This window comes from Gavia stellata, chromosome 4 (genome assembly GCF_030936135.1).
Source record: "Gavia stellata isolate bGavSte3 chromosome 4, bGavSte3.hap2, whole genome shotgun sequence".
NCBI lineage: Eukaryota > Metazoa > Chordata > Aves > Gaviiformes > Gaviidae > Gavia > Gavia stellata.
The window spans coordinates 64,931,894-64,950,919 of NC_082597.1; the positions used below are offsets into that span (position 1 = coordinate 64,931,894).

The 19,026-nt window shown below is 42.2% G+C and overlaps 1 protein-coding gene across 2 annotated transcripts in view; it reads left to right on the forward strand.

The window, feature by feature from the left end:
* Window positions 1–1,911: 1,911 nt before the first annotated feature.
* The window catches only part of AGK (acylglycerol kinase), a 40,542-nt gene continuing 23,427 nt past the window's right edge, over window positions 1,912–19,026 (forward strand). The window contains exons 1-5 of one of the 2 annotated variants that reach the window (XM_059816161.1): window positions 1,912–2,046; window positions 11,532–11,571; window positions 15,541–15,620; window positions 16,889–16,964; window positions 18,323–18,415. In XM_059816161.1, the coding sequence (XP_059672144.1) occupies window positions 1,937–2,046; window positions 11,532–11,571; window positions 15,541–15,620; window positions 16,889–16,964; window positions 18,323–18,415 (399 nt within the window). In that variant the 5' untranslated portion in view covers window positions 1,912–1,936. The remainder of the gene's footprint in view (window positions 2,047–11,531; window positions 11,572–15,540; window positions 15,621–16,888; window positions 16,965–18,322; window positions 18,416–19,026) is intronic. The other variant, XM_059816162.1, reaches the window with a different exon arrangement.

A 19,026-nucleotide genomic window follows, 5' to 3' on the forward strand; every position in this document is an offset into this window, starting at 1 on the left:
GAATCCTGTGTTCAGTTTTGGGTCCCTCACTACAAGAAGGACATTGAGGTGCTGGAGTGTGTCCAGAGAAGGGCGACGAAGCTGGTGAGGGGTCTGGAGCACAAGTCTTATGAGGAGCGGCTGAGGGAACTGGGGTTGTTCAGTCTGGAGAAGAGGAGGCTGAGGGGAGACCTTATCGCTCTCTACAATTACCTGAAAGGAGGTTGCAGAGAGGTGGGTGTTGGTCTCTTCTCCCAAGTGACTAGTGACAGGACTAGAGGAAATGGCCTCAAGTTGCACCAGGGGAGGTTCAGGCTGGATATTAGGAAAAAGGTCTTTACTGAGAGAGTGGTGAAACACTGGAATAAGCTGCCCAGGGTAGTGGCGGAGTCACCATCCCTGGAGGTGTTTAAGGAACGTGTGGACGAGGCATTGTAGGACATGGTTTAATGGGCATGGTGGTGTTGGTTGATGGTTGGACTTGATGATCTTACAGGTCTTTTCCAGCTGTAGTGATTCTGTAATCCTGTGATTCTGTGAACAGCAGAGTGTCTTCTGGACCATTTTCTGCATCAACTTGACTTTTGCAGAACAGACTTTTGCATACCCAGAGTCCCAAATTCGGCCTCAAGCACCCCCCCCCATGTTACTACTGACATCCCATCAGGACATCGTTAAGAACAAGGATTTGGGGAAGCTTTTTACAGAAAAGCCATTTTATTGACTTTGACATTCTTGTAAATGTTCAGATTTTGCTGACAATGGCATTTCGCAAGAGGGAAAAAACATTCTGAAAATTTTTTTCTGTCCAGCATTATGTTCATTACCCTGACCTGCTGGTCCCTGCCAGACTGCATCCTTGTTGTCCTGAGTCCGCAAGCCCAGGTCCCTGTTAAGAGGGGGACAGTGGTCTACAAAAGCAGCATTGCTTCCTCTCACCACTCATTTAGCCAATGGCTCGTTTTGAATGGCCTGTCGTCTGTCTTCCTTTCTTATAGGACAGGGTCTCTTCGAATATTAGCCACGCATGCCTCCACTCAGCACTTTTCTGAAATCTCTGAGGCTGTTCACCACCTCTCAGGCGTCATGGGAAGCCATGGCTAGAGTTAAGACCAGAAGAGGCCACCACCGCTGGATGGTCCCAAAGCTTTTCCCATCGTGAGGTCAGGTCTTGCCACTGGTTGTGTCCCCGGCTTTCCCTGGCAGACATTGGTGCTGTTCAGGGCTGTGCGGCGCCCTTGCGAGGGTGGTCTGTTTTCCATGTACCATTGGAGACGCTTCTCTTGGTGCACGTGGTCATCGCGTTGGTGGGGCTTAAACAGCAAACCCCAGGTACTTCCTAGGCAACTTTTAGATGAACCTTCAGAAATATTTTCTGGTTGTTTTTTGGGGGGAGCACCTTGCATATTTCTAACAGTGTGAAAAAACACCTATCCACTTTTGTCCTCTGCTACGCAGAAAGCCTCCCGCTCCCCTTGCTTCTTGTGGTGCCCGGGGCTTGCTGGCAAGAGCCCATGGCTGCAAGTCGCCTTGCAGGCCGGAGGACAACCGCGCAGCAAGGCTGCGAGGGCCGGGACAGGGGTGGGGGTGAAAACACTTTTCCTTGGGACCTTTTTTTTATGTTTTAAATTGCGGTAGGGTGCCTGGACCGCATCTGAGGGCAGACAAGGCCCAGGGCAGGGACACAGTAACGCAGATGGGCGGTGAGATCCCCTCAGCCCCGCGCTCGATGCACGGGGGGAAGGCTGACCAAAACCCGCACAGCGCGGGACGGAGCCCCGCGGGCACCGCCCGGCCGCCCCGCGGGCCGGGAGGGCGTCGCTGCGCGGAACGCCGGTGCCGGGGGAGCCGTTTCCAGCCGAGCCGGGCCGGGCGGCGGGAGCGGCGGCGCGTCGGTTCCCGCCGGCCCATCCAGAGGGGCGGCCGGTTTGCCCCGGGCGGCCGGCGGCGGGGCGGCATGGCCGGGGTGGTGAAAATGCTGAGGACCCTGAGGAATCACTGGAAGAAAACCACGTTCGGGGTCTGCCTGCTGAGCTGGGGCGGGAACTGGCTCTATGGGAAGCACTGGTAACTGCCGGCTGGGGGCGGCCGGGCCGGGCCGGGCCGGGGAGGCGGGAGGGAGGGAGGGAGGGAGGGAGAGCGGGGCCGCCGCCCCGGCCGTGTGCCCGCGGGCTCTCACTGGCGTTCGGCCCCAGACGGTGAGGGCCTCGCTGCCGTGTTCGCCTCGCATGCCCGGCTGCCGGCCCTCCGCCTCAGGCAGTCTCCCCCCGCGGCTGTTAAAGTGGGGGTCTCCCCCCGGCGGCGCCTTGGGGGGGTTGGCTCTCCCTCCGCCCGCCACGCCCTTAGGAAGGCTCGGTGCCGTTTTGTGGCTTCCCACTTTGGCCGTGTTGTAAGTTTGGGGCTGGGTCAGGCGGTAGTTTCAAACAGAAGTGTTGTCAGGGTGACTTGAGTCATTTTGGGGCCGGCTGGAGAGGAGAAGAGTTTCTAACTTAAAAGAAGTGCCGTCAGCCAAGTGCGTGCCGTCAGTTTGGGCGCTTTTAACCGGTACTATAGCAGTGAGTGAAAACAAAGGCCCTCCACCTGCCAGTGGTGCCCCTGGTACCAGACTGACAGGAAGGCACCTTCGCGCACAGAGGGCGGCCATCACAGCATGGTGGTCGTGTGCCCGTGGGTTTTCCTCCCTCCTTTTTTTCTTTTAGTGGTGCCATACACCTCATGAAAGATGCCAGATTTCTGTTACACGCGCACTTGTGCCTTTCTTGAGGCACAGCACTGGCAGCAGCCATGCGCCGTGCTTCCCTGGTGCGCCTGCTTTGCTGTTGTCGCCCACCCATCTGGAAGGAGCCCGTCAACTGCTGCAGCAGCAGTACTGCTAACATAAGTCATACATAGCAGGGTGTCATTTCCACTGTTTATCCGTGGAGCAAATGTTCCTTATAGTAAGCAAAATCCTCCTTCACAGTTTTTAAATAGCTAGGCTTATATTTTAATCCTTGTCCTTTAAGATTATGGTTAATACACTTGACTAAAATGCAAGTACAGCCAAATTATTTTTAAAAATTGTTACTTTTGCTGCTGCTGTTTATTCTGTCACTGTCTTAATGTCTTTTTAATTGTTAAGTCATGATTTTAGCAGTGCTCTTTTCTGCTTACATTAAAATGCTGCCAAAGCCTCAGTGGAAAACTTAGGGAAATAAATCTGTTTATGTTGTTTGTTATACTTTCCTTCTTTATTTCCTTTTGCCTAGGGACTTTTGCATGAAATCAGTCTTTGTTTTGAATGGTACATCTGCTTTAGTTGCTTACTTCTTACCTGAAGCACTAAGGCTCAGTTGACTGCAGGGCAGGCAGCTAAAAAACTCTCCCTCCATACTTTTTTCCTTGCTGATTGTAGGGCAGGCTATGGTAAGACGGAGAATAACTGTGTGAAAGTGGTGGTAACAAGGTCATGGTTTCACGTGTATGCCTACATGGACCAACAGACAGAAAGGAAGTACATAGTATACTACTATGTTGTAAGCAGAAGTATTTGTGGGTTTGTTTGATGCCTTCATGTAATGTCAGTGGATCCTTGAGCTTACATTCCATTTTTCCCTCTGATGACTTGAACTTTGAATTCAGATAAAATAATAACATGTAAATGAGTAGTTATTTGAAGCTCTATCATTCTAGATACCTCTTGGCCAAAAGAATAAACTTAATGTACAAAATGAGGAGGAAGAAATTGCTCGGTGGCATTCATATGAGGGGCTGGCTGGCAGGGCAGAGCAGCCTCTGACCTTCCCAGGTACCCTGCTTACATAAGTGGTCTCTTTACTGGCCTTCTCTTGCCACTGATACTGATGGGCCCCTCACTACAAGAAGGACATTGAGGTGCTGGAGCGTGTCCAGAGAAGGGCAGCAAAGCTGGTGAGGGGTCTGGAGCACAAGTCTTATGAGGAGCGGCTGAGGGAACTGGGGTTGTTCAGTCTGCAGAAGAGGAGGCTGAGGGGAGACCTTATCGCTCTCTAAATAACCTGAAAGGGGGTTGCAGAGAGGTGGGTGTTGGTCTCTTCTCCCAAGTGATAAGTGATAGGGCAAGAGGAAATGGCCTCAAGTTGCGCCAGGGGAGGTTCAGGCTGGAGATTAGGAAAAAGGTCTTTACTGAGAGAGTGGTGAGACACTGGAATAAGCTGCCCAGGGAAGTGGTGGAGTCACCATCCCTGGAGGTGTTCAAGGAACGTGTGGACGAGGCAGTGTAGGACATGTTTTAATGGGCATGGTGGTGTTAGTTGATGGTTGGACTTGATGATCTTACAGGTCTTTTCCAACCTTAGTGATTCTGTGTGATTCTGTGTGTGTGATGACAGCAGAGTGCGTGTCAGATCTGGGTGCTACTGAAATAGAGCATTAACAAAAAGACTATATCTGCTCTTTGTGCATATGGAGAGTGGGCACTTGAGGAGGCCTAGGAGCAGAGTCAGACACAACCAGTCTCCCCTTTCTGTCTGTGGTTTCTGGGAATTAATATGCCTAGGTACTGTTGGTTTCAGATGTATTAATTTCCTGTGCAGTACCTGTGAAACCATGTTATGATCACGGAGAACGTGAAGCATGCCGTAGGTGATACGGTAGTGAATAAGGAGGAAAATATGAAAGGTAAGCAAACAAAAAGGGAACTTTTGGTATCTAAATTTCAGTGCTTAGATGTTATTTGCACCAAGTGTAGGCATGGTGCTTTAACCCAGATGATGTAGTGGGGAAAAAAAATGTTTACACATCTTATTCTTCAATCTCCCTTTTTATTTGTGAGGGAAAACACAGCATTTCCTTACCAGACATTGGAAATGCAAGGTAGGAAGTCCTGTGATGACAAACAGCTCTGTGTGGCTTTTGTGTCGGCTGAAGCACAGCTGTAAAGTACTGCTTTCAGAGATTTAAATACTGTTTGGAAAAATTGACAACTGTTTAGCCATTTCTCTGTGGAGGGTTATTTTAGTCAGGGAATAGAAAAATGAGGAGTGACAGAAAAACCTGATGGCAAGATTGCAAAAATTCAAAGGTGGTCTCAGCAGCCCTTTCGTGGTACTCTGTGCATAGTGAAGGCCTTACCTTGTGGCTGCTGACAGTAAGGAATAGGCCAGGATCCCTCTCTGCAGCTTGTTTTGCCTCCAAATGTGGTAATGGCTTTTGGTGTTTTTTTTTTTTTTGTACATTCCCTCTTCCCAGTGTCATTGTTTATGTACCAGTTATGCTGGGGAGCATGAGAGGTGCCTTTTGCCCCATGCGCAAACTGCTGCAGGCAACACTTGAAGAGGTTAATGAGGGAACCACGTATGGGCTATGTTGGCTGTGAGGCTTGCTGTTATTAACATCAGAGGCTAAATTGCTATGCATGAGGCATACTTGACTAGACTTATATTTGCCCTTTTAGAACAGATTAAAGGTTTAGTGAAGTCTTGTGCTTCAGTTTCTGGCATCACTGGAGTTTCTGACGAAGGGGCTTGCCTTAGCACAGCATCAGTTCAGATTAGCCTCTGACTTCTTTGAATTTACTGTCTGAGATGTTGCTCATTTATTTGCAGCTGAAGAAAATTTTTGTTTCCCATCCTGCATCCCTCTTCTTGGCTTTTCCATCCTTGTGGATTTTCTAAGATACTTCTCTTGCAAGGAGAAGAACATTTGCTTTTTTGACTTCTCAAGGTTCATTCTTCTTTTGGATGCATAGGCTATGATGCCTCCATTAAGTGGAGGTATTGTAAATAACAATCTGTCTTGCAAATAAATGGCAACTCTTCTATAGTCACCCTCTATGTGCCCATAGGGACAGAAGAGCTCTGGAGTACTTCCTTAAGACTTTGGAAGATGCTACGTGGACAAATATGGACAAGAAGAATGTTACCTTTTCCAGACTTGTTCCCTGTCCTCTTCCCTGCCTGGAAATGGACCCAGGTGTCCCCCTCCTGCACCCTGCAGACTGTGCTGTGGGGTCTGATATGGACGCCCTTGTGCTCCATAGGCTGTAAGAGGAAGGAGGGGCGCTGGAGTGTAACGGTTTATTGCTGAGTTAGTCTAAAGGTTGTGGATGACGGTAACTGTAAAGGTCGAGGAGTTTCTTAGCCCAGTCTTGTACGATACTTTCTTCATGCAGCATTTAGTTTCTGGATCGGTGTGTTAGCCTTTCACCTTTGGAGGTGTTTGTTCAAATACTGACTGATTTAAAAGTAAGGGGCTTTTGGATGAACGGGAAGAGTAAAGAGGAAACCTTGTGCTGATTCCCCCTTCCCCATTTGTGATTTGGCCCTTCTAAGTATGCAATATAACAGCAGGTGCCTCTTCAAGAGAGACATCGATCAGGAAGTGGCAAAGGTTTTTCATGTGTACAATTATAGGCATTATGTCTGTTTGAACTACTGTTAACTAAACCCCTATTGCTATTCTTACAAAAACCTTAGTGAGTCTTAAAATTCCTCTCTTTCTCATAAAAGACTATGTTTTAAAAATCCCTTGTCTTGCATTTAGGATAGCAAATACTCTTGTAGTATTGGAGAAGTAAGAAGATAACTCAGTGTTGTCACATGTGATATTGTCTCCCTTTAATTTCTCTGGATTGCATGAATTAATGTATTAGCATCATTTTAATCTATAGTATATCATACTACAGGTACGAGGGACACTGAATTTAATGTACTAGATCAAAGCTTAGAGGATATGCAGATTGTCAGATAGGTGCTCATACACAGTAACGTACTTCTGTTTAACATATACACACGAGGTTGATTACAGATAAAGTAAAGATACCATATGATTGTTTTAAAATTTCTGCCAAGTTTGGAAGCCTCTCTCAACTTTATGTCCTGGGTCATCTTTCCTGAATTGAGCTGCTGCTGTTTTTCATATGTCCAGGTGGTGCAGTGAGTCATCAGCTATGTCAAATCGGCAGAAATATAATCTCTGGAATGATGGACATCAACTTAACTGATTGTCACATTTGGCCAGAGTGTTACAGTAGTGTCATAGAATCATAGTGTCACTGGGTGAGTGATCATCACTTTGTCAGGATGGGGACCCTTGATATTGTACTGAGGCAGTGGACTGATCAGATATGCAGTTTTACTCTTGTATATGTTAAAGTATTGACTTTCTCTGTAGAAAACTCTGGCAAGGCATCTGGGCCTTTGACTGCTTGCCAGCAATCTGCATGTTATTGTTATCTATAATTTGAATGTTAGTCTGTGCATGTTTGCCAACTGATAACTCACATTGCTGCCTTTCTGCATATACTTCCTGAGTGGCTGACTTGACTTCATCAAAACTTTGTCAAAAAAACCAGAGTATAAATTACGAGTTTTGGGTAAAGCTGATGAAAACTAAGATTTGTCTTTAATGCCCTTCGAAAGCCAAGCCTAAAGTAAATGCTAATATCCAGCAAAGAGGATGCTATGCTCTTCCTGTATTGGAAGCAGCCAAAAAGCTCTCTGCTAAGATAAAATCTCTTTTAGGAGTTCTGTTACAGCTCTTGAGGAGTGATCATACATGCACAGCTTTGGTCAAGTTTCTCTTCACAAAACTCCGTGTTTTGATGCAGACAGCTAACTGGAGAGTTTTTAGGCTTCTTCTTGCTTAAATGTACTTAACGGTCTTAGATTTAATGCTGATAACCCTTTTTGAAATGGGATCTCACACCTGAGCTTCTTTATACATTTGTAGTATGGTCACTTTTAAGGGAGTTGCTTTGGTTGCCTCTGAGACGAAGGCTTACTCTTGCTGCAGCTGTGGGCCTCAAACAGCTTCTTCAGTTTGAGTTTGCGATCTTCTCTTTGTTGAGTTCATTGCTGCCCTGGCTGACCTTTCATGGTGGGAACCGTCCTTTCCAACCTAAACGATTCTATGATTCTGTAATTCAGCCCTGGCCTCTGCTGGCACTTGGGCAGAGGATGCAGTCACAGCTGGAGGAGAATACGTGCTAAATTGTGTGGGTCTATGTCCTTACACGTAAGAGTGTTAATTCCCTATGCTAGCTGAAAATGCTTAGGACAGGAGTGGTGGCCACCAGTCCTGCGCCGGGGATGTTGCAGACAAATCAGAACAGCCCCTGTTCAGGCAGGTCATACGGATGTTGCGCTCTCGCAGCCCGGTGTGTTCTGGTAGCCTGACATGGCTGGTGCATGGTGAACTCTGGACAGTTGCTCCTCTTCCTTTCTTTCTGCGTTGGTTCCTTGCTTTGGCACAAGCCTGCTCTGTTGTCCAAAGAGTCTGTGCTGCAGTGGCTGCCGGCCTTGCAGGACTGACTGATGTCTTTGTCAAACCAGTCAAAGTTCTGTCCATGAGTTCAGCTTAGGACATCTGCTTTCTTCCATACCCCACTGCCACTGCTCGTTCCTCTCTGTCTCCCCAAATTTTTTACTGTTTAAGCAAGTTGGCCCGGTTGTAAGCTGTGTGAAGCTTAATTTTCACAGTGGGAAGGCAGCCCTGGGTTGGCCAGCAGGTGCAGTACTGAATATCTGTTTTGCTTTAAGGCTGGAGCTGTGTCTATAAGCCCTTAGGGGAAACGTAAAGTAAAAATTGATTTTTAGTTTGCTGTGGATATGGTGCAAATCAGGAGAAATCTCTGTGTGTTCTTTAAGGCAGTGCAGCAATTTCCCTCAGCCTCCACCTTGAGTGTCATTGAAAAGGCTTTGTTACTGCAAATGTTAGTCAATAAAGTACAAAAAAAATCAACAAAATCTTATGTTTATTATTTAAGTCTCTTCTCTGGGAGCTGGTATGCAGCCATATTTTGATGATCTAATACATACTGAGACAGAAGACTTTAAGAAGTTACCTTTTTGCTATTTTTAACATTTTTCTAGCTATATTTATTAATTGCTATGACCCGCAGAGGCCTTCCATACCCACTTGCGGTACTTTAGGTGAGCCATGTGAAACGAGTAAAGGTAAGAGCTGTGATTCAAAAGGAGGACTGCTGTTCTCACAGATACACCCCAGTGAGTGCACTTGAGCTTTTTTTTTTCTTAGGTATGAAGATAGTTAAGTGTTGACGTAACATTTTAAGGAAATAAAAATTTTCCTGTTACCTGGCATCTTTAAGCCAAACTGGGACATCTTTAAGCCAAACTCAGATGACTTTGAAATATATGTCCTAGTTGAATCAGTGAGAGTCCTATGAGTGTGGCTGGGATGGCATGGGATGCTGGATGCTCTGGTGAGACAAATCACCTATAAATTACTGGACAGTAAGTGGTTCTTTTGGTCTCAGAACCTAAACCTTCCTTTTGACACCAAAATGATATGTGTCACAGTAGACTGTTTCTGTGAGTGCTTCAATGCAGGAGAAAATAAACTTAAATGTTGACATCTAAACTGTCAAGCCTAATTTTTCTGGTTAAGATGCCATTGAGCTGAATCAAGCTTGCATCCTTGACAGTTGTTTTGAGGGTCTTTGCAGGTTGGGACAGAGAGCATGGTGTCTTTTGCTTGCATTTGAAAAGTTGTGCTTGACTCCATTTTAAAGGCGATTAACACTGCAGCATAAGGTTGTGGGCACCAAAAAAACATGCTGGCTGAAAATGTGACCCAGTTTTCTGAACAAAATAGCATCAATGTGAAGTAAACAGATAACACAGATTTGATTAGAATTTGTTAATGAGGTTAGGACAGCAATTCTCAAATAAATCAGCTGTGCAGCCATTATTTGATAGTGGGGTTTTCTTGATATCCCATAGAATTTCAGCTTTATGTATTGAAATTGCACTTGCTTTGTGTTTGCTCTGACCACACATAGTCATGGAGGGGAAAAAGAAGTCCCTATATGGGGGCTCATGCCCTCAGCATTGCAGTGTGGACTTGGCTTGTCATGCTGTCTTGATTGAACTGGAATTAGCTGTGACAATGTTGTTTAGTTTGGAACACAGACCTTTTCAGGGACTGTTATTTGGTTATTTTAACTAGTGCACTTTCATTATATTACTTCAATCAAAACCAAGTCTGTTGTTCCTCTAACATTTCAGGTGCTTAATGCAAATGACATTCATTTAGTTTTAAGGAGCAAACATGGCAGTTAAAATCATGCTTATGCCTCTGAGGAAATTTTTTTTTTAGACGTTCCAATTCCTTGTTACCCTGGTGAGATATTATTCACATATATATATATATATATGAACAATTCTTTCTTTGTCTTTTCATTATTACTAAGAATAAACCCGTGGCTTTTTTGCTGCAGAGTTATTTTCTCAGAACCCAACTTTATATCTCACCTGAAGTTACCTAATTCTCCTTTTAGGACATTGCAGCACCTTTTGGTGATGTCAAAAAGGGCAGCTTGTATAGCTTCAGCAACAGATAAATAGCGTAAGTGCGTGGAATTGAATAGATCACACTTGTTTTGGGGTCCAGAGGTCTGACCAAGGCCTTGCCTTCTCTTCTGCCATTTCCACTGCAGGATTTGGGCTGATGAGCCACACTTTGTGGCAGGAGTGTGCTGCTTTTCTAGTCACTTGTTTTTCATGGTTGGCCTTGAATCCTTTTAATTGGTGTAGTGTATTCATTTTGGTATGCTGACTATAATTGGCTTTTTTTGTACTTGATATTCTTGAGACAATAATATACTGTCTTGACAGGTATTGGCAAGGGTAAGCTGAAGGAGTTTTTTGGTTTTAGCGAGGAGGGGGAGTGTCTGGTATCTAGAGGACAGGTGAGACTTTAGGCACTGCAGAACAAGACTCCCTGTTTTGTCTGCAAGGGCCAATAGGGCATTTTTTGGTCTGGGGAAGATCTGAATTTTGTTCCTCACTCAGTGACTCTGTCTCCAGTTTGCTTGCCAGCTATACCCTGCTTGCCACCTTGCTAATGCTGTCTGTCACCAATAACATGCACAAGGATTAGTCTGAAATTTATTTCTGAAATTACTGTCAGTGACGTATCTAATACTGATATTTTCTTCTGCGTTTTTAAACTTCACTTAGGTGAGGTGAGTGATTTTCACCTCTCTGAGTTACTGCTTTAGGCCATGTCCAGAGACCTAGGTGGGTGGTAGGTGCTGCATTAACATGTGTTCAGCTTACAAACTGATGGAGAGGGGAGTTCACAATTATAATGCACAAAGATTTAAGTCCATGGAAGTTACACTTAAATCTACTCTAAATCCCTTCTATAATGCTAGAATAGTAAGTATCTTCCGTGTAAATAACAGGCAGTATTAACATTAAAAAAATCCCCCACCTTAAATCTGGAGTACAGTTATGTAGCAATTTAAAAATAAATCACAGTTATGCAGTGTCTCAAAGCTTATGTAATCTCAGCACACTTGGCATCCTGGTCTTTGTTTTCTGCTTTTCTTTACTATAGAAAGGGTGTTTGTGTGCATATGCAGAAATAAAATTATGCATGTGTGCTTAAATGGGTGTGTTTCACCCTTAAAATGTGCTAAACAGGTCTTAAAGAACCTGTATTTTTTTATTTTAGTGCTGTCAAAGTGTGTGTAAAAAGGGTATGTACCTACATTTTAAAAATGAGCAAATTGTTTTAACTTACACAACCTAATGTACACTCTTTTTTTCTGTCTTACCGAATAGCGATAACCTGCTACGAAGAGCTGCGTGCCAAGAAGCCCAGGTAATACCATTTAAAGTGATAAAATTAGATTAAAATCTCCCTCTTATCTTAGTTGTGCAGGGCTCCTGAGATTTTTCCCAGCCGGCCCTCTCTACGTGAGAAGCCTTACAATGATGCCATCTGTGTTCTTTTGCTGAAATGCCAAAGAGTGGACAAGGCCTGCAGCCGGGGTACTGTACTTTTCGTGCCCTGACTCTGCTGTTGTGATGGACGGTGCACTGTTATCGCTGGGGTAATCTTAGTTACTGCTGTAGCTACCCAGACCTCCATTTCTGCAGGTGTAATTGCTCTGTGCCTGTAAAGTTCTGGTAGGAAGATGATTTGTTGATAAGACAGGAGACTGAGATCTCAGATCCACCACAGTCGGTGTAGTCTGGGCAGAAGCAGTGCAAACTGCTTCGTATTAGTGCTCAGCTGGAGAGACCTTGCCCTTGTCTATTCGATCCTGCCTTTATCAAGGATACTAAGTGTGATGACTGACCTAGCACTTTCGAAAGCCGTGTACTGGGAACTTAAAGGAGACAACCCGTTTGCTGATCACTGACAAGAAAGCTAGTATTCAGAGAGAGAGACTTATTTTCTGAGTATACTGACTATTGCATTGTAGTTTATGGCCTGCATGGGCAACCAGCAATGAACAAATTCCCATACTGTAGTATTTCCGTAAAGAAATCTTGTCCTTAATAAGCAGTCTTTCAGGGGCGCAAGTGCTGCTGCCCGTGGATGACGTCACTGCACAGGTACTGCTTACTGGCTCTGATTACCTCGGTGGTGTGGTGTAGGATTTTAAGAGTCTTTCTACCTCCCACAAATAAAGTTTATTCTAAACCTGCTTCTCCATGCCAGATCTTAGCGATTTTGCAGGGTGTAACACTGCTCCCATCATTGTGATGTACTGGGGCCTGAGAAGAATGGTGGAAATTATTTTTCTCATTAAAGAACTTTCCTTGAGATTACCCTGCTTCTGTGGTGCACCTGAATAATCCCAATTTTAGCCTGCTTACTGTTGAGGGAAAGATATATTCACAGCAGCTTGATTTGGGCAATGGAACTTCAAGCCAGAATAGATGTAAGGGAGCTCAAGTCTCATGAAAGAATAAGAAGAATCTTTCCTGAAAATACTGCTTTCATAAATCATACTTATAGCTTCAGAGTCAAATACATTTCCAACTCATAGTATCAGTTGTTCTTGATTTTTATGTTTTCAGTGTTCATTTTTACTGCATAATATCAAAGTGATAGAAGTTTTTTATATCACCAAAAATCGCAGTTAGTACCTCAGTATTTGAAGCATGCTGACCAAATTAAAAAAATTTTTAAAAGGCACTGATGAAACTATATATAAGGAGAAGTTAAAAGACCTAACTGTGTATGCTGTCAAAAAGGTGTAACAGCTAAGGAAAGACTAGTACAAGAAGATAGTTCTGTTGCGGAAATTCTGACTTTCCTGTTTCTTAATTCCAGTAATTAAGTGATGGGATCTATTCCATTGTGGCTTATTCTTATAAATAAGAAGTGCAAAAACACTGTCAATAGAGCTTCCTACAATTTCAGTGGTTAAAGCCTGGGAAAATATCCTGCAGAAGACTCCTGCATTAGAAAGGAATGAACCAGAAAGCCTAGTAATCAATTCTTGCTCTAATTTGCATTCTCACTGATACGTCAGTGCCAAATACTGCTTGAAAACACACAGCAATACAACAGTAAGGCATTAAATGTCTGATGTGTTCTTCAGAATAACAATCTGTAATTGTTTAAAAAATGCTACTTGCGTTTATAGTGCTGTGTAAGTATTGGGAAAAAATAGAGGCAGACTCACCCAAGAAAAAGTTTAGTCTGAGTGAGGTGGGGGGTTTTCCCTATTATTTTTACATCAGGTTTTTAAGTTTTTAAGCCTGTTACAATACCAAATTCATGAGGCGCCCACCTTCTTGCCAAAGTATCCCCTATAGCAGTATTTCATGCAAAGACTCCACCATGCATGTCTGAATTTAAATATCAGTTGATGATGACAGCCTTGGGGTGGCAAATGATCATTGAAAGATTCTATAATAAAGAGCCCATTTATCATATTTTAAATCTTTTACACCTCCCTCTCTGGAATAAGCCAGTGTGAGCTGACTGTGGACTTCCTTTGCCAGTGCGGTCTCACTGATTGACCTTGTTGCTACTGAACTCTGGGCATGTGTTAAAAGAGGTCCTGTTTAGCTGGCAGACAATTTGCTCTGTGAAGCAGAGATAGTTTTCTGTAAAGGAATGTAGTTTCCCTGTTAGTACTCATAAAGCAGTATAAAGCCTTTGTAAAAAGGGTTTTTTTCATAGCTGCAGAATAATGATGGTCATCTTAGAAGTCCAGAAATGTAATACCTGGAAGTGAAAAAGACATTGAGTTTCCTAAATGGTACCTTCATATATATACTTAATAACAATTTTTAATGTCTGGCTTTAAGTTGTCTTTCCTTATGTTGTGCTCTGAAACAAAGACTTCTAGAATGTTGCATTATTATTTTTTTATTTCCTGTCTTAAAAATCAGCATTTGATTTAGAAATGCCCCTGTATGTAACATAAATGTCTAAGTATATTACATAAAGAAGTGATTGTGTCATTACTCATAAATTCTTTATGAGCCTTGTTAGGTTGTTTAGAGCAAGCAAATACATTGCATTGTGTCCCCCAAGCAAATAATTAATTGTTTCTAACAGCTGTAACATGCTAGAGGTCCCCTATACTTCCCCATTCCCACCAAACAATTGCAATAAAATAAGTTGGTCTGTTTTCCAGCTGATTTTTGAGTAAAACTTAAGAGCTATTCATTTGTTTCCCTTTATTTGAAGATTCCTTTACTCTCAGCAACTTCTCTCATTCTTTTCCTTTCTTGAAGAAGAAATTAGAATGTTTTAAGCAGCATAGCCAGCTGCACACCTCTTTTAATTGAGGTTTCCTGAGCAAAGTTGGCAAGTGGAATTAATTATAAATTTTAACAGCTAACATTCACTAAAATCTACTGTGCTTTGTGTACAGTGTCCACCTTCTTCAATATAAAAATTCCTGCTAGGGAAATTAACTTTCAAGATAAAGGGGGAAAAACACCAGGGACAGTTGACTGTCTTGTGTTCAGCGCAGTAGTCTTTTGTTCCTACTTTATTTCTGGGCCTTCTGGATGGTACTGCTGAATACATTGTCATCCTTGTACTCAAAACCGGTTTGATTTGGTGTGGTAGTGAGGATGCCTTTAGGCGAGCTAAAAGAGATTTACAGAGTGGGAAGTAACATGTGTGGAAGCTTTGCCTTTTCTTGCCTCTCCTGTGCTGAAAAGCTGTGGAAATAGGTACAAATGGCTAAAAGGTACAAGAGGCTGTATGGAGAAACTTTCAAAGAATTTAAAATCTAGGCACCTATTCAGAATTGGATCAAAAGTTGGAAGATGAATTTAGTGATTTTTATAGAGAGACATTAGGAAGAAAAAAATGTCTGAGAAACAGTGAGCTTGCTTACAGGTTAGGACAAATTCTCTGGTGATTATCTTTCATGTCTTCAAAAACTTAAGCATAGAAAATACAAAAATGAGCAGAAGAGATATAAGAAATGAAGGACAGAAGTGGAAAAATATGCAGAAAGAAGGTGGCAGGCAGATGTACGAGAATTACATAAGGAAGGAAAATCAAGTAACCTTGGAGTCAAAGATAGTTCCCTGGATCTCTGCCCATGGCAGGAAACCAGAGGTTGACAAAAATGAAATGGTGGTGGAATTGTAAAACAAGCTAAAAAGTACTTGTGACAGTGGTGTGAGCTGTTGCTAAAAGTGCAGGTCTTTGAATAGGAGACCTGTACAATGGCTGAAGATGGAAGTCATTTGAATGTTATGAGGCTTGAAAGCCTATTGACATTTGTAGAGGTGCATTATTTTGAACTGTTTTACCAATGTGCTTGAAAGATAAACTGAACTCTGCTCTTTTTATCTCACTTAGGCTTTTGGCAACCAGCTGATCCCTTCCAGTATGCCACTGAAGAAAGCAACAGTGTTCCTCAACCCAGCAGCTTGCAAAGGGTAAAATTGCCCCTTCCCTACACTCACATGTGAGGCACTCTTTCTGTATTTTTGCTCTGCCATCCACTATAAAAGCCAGCCAGATTTTTGAGCTCATTTTTGCCTCCCTCTGATGCCAAGCTGGTGCTTTGTAACTGTGTCAAACTTTATTTCACCAAAAATATTGGGATGAGAAATAGTACTAGATGCTTGAGTTGAAAGAATGATTTCTAAACATAAGTATATTTTTAATTTTTCTTTTATCCTGTGTTTCGGCCTTTGCCATTCCTTTGTATGTGGAATTCCTTCGTATTCCTTCCACACTTGTGTATGTGATGCATTTCTGTCCTCAAAAACTAGAAATAAGAGATGACCTTGATTGCTTCAAGACTTGAAGTTAGCCAGCAGTGATCTTACTTCTGTGGGAACCTGTCCTTGAAAGGGGTGTGCCCACAAACTGAGAGGCTAAATATGGGCTCAAAGCAAGACTCCTGGAAGAGGTCGGCTGCTATTTTTGCATACTCATTAGCAGAAAAACAGTTATCTTGGATACGATGTGTGTCTGTTTCTGCTGATCAGCTAAGCTGCATATCAGTTGCATCTTGGGGAGGGGTGGGTTGTCATCAGTAACAATATGAAAGGAATTATATATCTGACATGGAAGTGCTTGGACTTAGGTGCTTTTCTTCAAAACACCAAGGACTGGAAAATGCAAAGTGTTAATAAATTAAGTCTCTGACTTCTAGTCTCATGTTTCTACTTGTAAGCAATTTATAGTTAATGGCATAATTATTTTATTATGCAGTTACAGGCAAAAATGCATGAGTCCTATAACAAAAGAAAGTCAGATAAAATTTTGCTTCTAAACTTATTTAATGATATGTAAAAGTAAATATTTTTTTAAACAATGTTTCTGGAAGCCTAAATGGGCCTTCTTTGTGGTCTTAAAGTCTGGTGCTCTGTAAGTCATTAATTTTCTAATAAATTTCTTTCTGGAGATCTTGTTTTGTGGGGGTTTTTTTAATTATTTTTGGAGAAAGCGAGATAAACTCTTTTGCATTTATTACAACTGCAACAAAAAGCTGACATCTGAGATATGAGCCTAGAAATGTAATGCATTTGAACGAAATGAAATCTCATCTTTCCTGACTGGCAGTATGAGTGACTGATTGTGTAGATTGTATGCTCTGTTTTCAAGTAGATTTCTTCTTGTTATTCATTTGTTTCTTTCCTTTCTGTTTTTTTTAGCCACCAAACTAATGAAATAGTTTTTACTCTGCTTTTTCTAGTAAAGCCAGGAACCTTTTTGAAAAGAATGCTGCTCCAATTTTGCACTTATCTGGCTTGGATGTAACTGTGGTTAAGGTAAGAACTGTTCTGTTAATATAGATATGTTGTCTGCTCTGCTTTGTCCTCTTGAATTGAAATTCAGTTCTGGATGCATTTGAAATTCTCAGTTGTCCTGCAGACATCTCATGAGAAGAAATAAATACTGAGATATTAAGCTAGTATTTAATCGTTTTCTTTTTAATTCACAGTTAATTTACAAACTGTGTACTGAGTTTTTAATTTTCAGCTAAAGCAGTACATGTGCTTGCCTGTCTGTTAAAAGCAGCCCTTCTATAATTCATGTGTGAGAGAAAACTCTTTAAATATTTGAGTCCTGGCTAGTGGTGTGTGCCCATCGCTGTTGAAATTGTCAATTCTGCCTGAAATTGCAGAATTCAGAAGTGAGGAAATTTGATGCACAGCTGGACTGTTCAGATTAATTAAAAATAACCCTTTTTTTTTACACTGAAAATATCTCAGTATATCCCCAAATAATTCAACATTCCCATCACAAAAGCAGAACACTGAGCTCTAAATGATGTGAATCAGCAGAGAGGTTTTCTTTGGAAAGAGAAGAAAAAGTAAACATGAAGGGATTCTGATCTTTTTGCAGGTTTTTGAGGCTCTGATATGTGGATTGTTTAATAGTCACTGTGTCCTAGCATTGGAGTACTCTAATAGGTATCTTTCTGTCTTGGAAGCTTTTTTACAAGGTTTAGTGTTAAACGCTGGTTTTATTAATGCCTCTCTGGTCATTGAAAATACATAGTCCCAGCCTAAGAGAAAAAATTATTTTGCAAGACTTAAAACTGACGCTTTGTAACTTCAGACCTGACAAGTTAGGAAAACAGGGCTGGGCCAATAACTGAGGCTGCGATGTCTTTGTAAAAGACATTAATTTTGCAGAAAATGGTTTTGATGGTTTAGAAAGTCAGTGTATTCTTTACTGCTAAACCCACTGTCAACAGCTTGCTGTCGGGCAGTAGCCTTTTATGTAGCTGATTCGGTGTTTCAGGAGACGCACTTGAGCACTTTGGCTGCTAAAGATGTTGGGACTTTTTCTGCAAGAGCATGGTTTGCTTGTGGTTTTGTTTCAATGTAAAACTACCTGGAAATATGATTATTGCTGCGATATTCTAGATCTATTGAATAAGATTTAGTCTGATATTTCATTTAGCTTTTGCGTGTGTGTGTTTGCTTGCACATACTGTATTAGGCAGCAGACTTGTTTTATAAGTTGAAGAAATTTCAGTGAATGTAAGTAATATGCAGTACTGTGCACCTATATGAGAATAACTATTAAGCAAATGGATAGATGATTCTTTGTTTTCTATAGAAGAGAAATCCTAGAAATATTCACTTGGGTTCTCATGTTTGGGTTTCTGTTTCTTCAGACTGATTATGAGGGACAAGCAAAAAAGCTGCTGGAATTGATGGAAAACACAGATCTGATCATTATTGCAGGAGGAGATGGCACAGTACAAGAGGTACTGCAGGAGCTTTGTCCTGGTTTGTTGAGAATCATAGGCTGAGGGTGAGAAGATTGAGTCTATGTAATGTAGCAGTATCATAACAGCTATTACTAGAGAGAAGTCCATTTTAGTATCTGAGTTTTCAGTCAATGTTATAATCTTCTGAGGATAAGAAAACTCTGCTAGTTGTTATTAGTCTAAAAGTGATCATGGGATTAGGGTCAGGAAGAGTGTGTGACATACCTTCCAGAATTTTATTCCAGAATGAGAAAATTATTTGGGAAGACATGATTTTAACTTTTTCTTTCTGTGTAATGTAGCTGTAATGGTTTAATTTTCAAAGTTCATTCCTATCTGTACTCCCCAAGAGGAATGCATATTTTGCTAAGTGGGAATCAAATAATTTAAAAATTACATGAGAGTGATAAAAAAGCATAGTATATATTTAATAAATGCCTATTGTCAAGATTATTAATGACAGGACCAAACTACCAGCAGTACTGGGGGATACTCTGTTTTTCAAGGAAGGCTGTATTTTATTGAAGCATTTCCTGGAATGCTAACTACTGGCTTCATAAGGCAATGGCTAAATGAAATGCAATGACCTTAAGAGAAAGTGGTCAGAA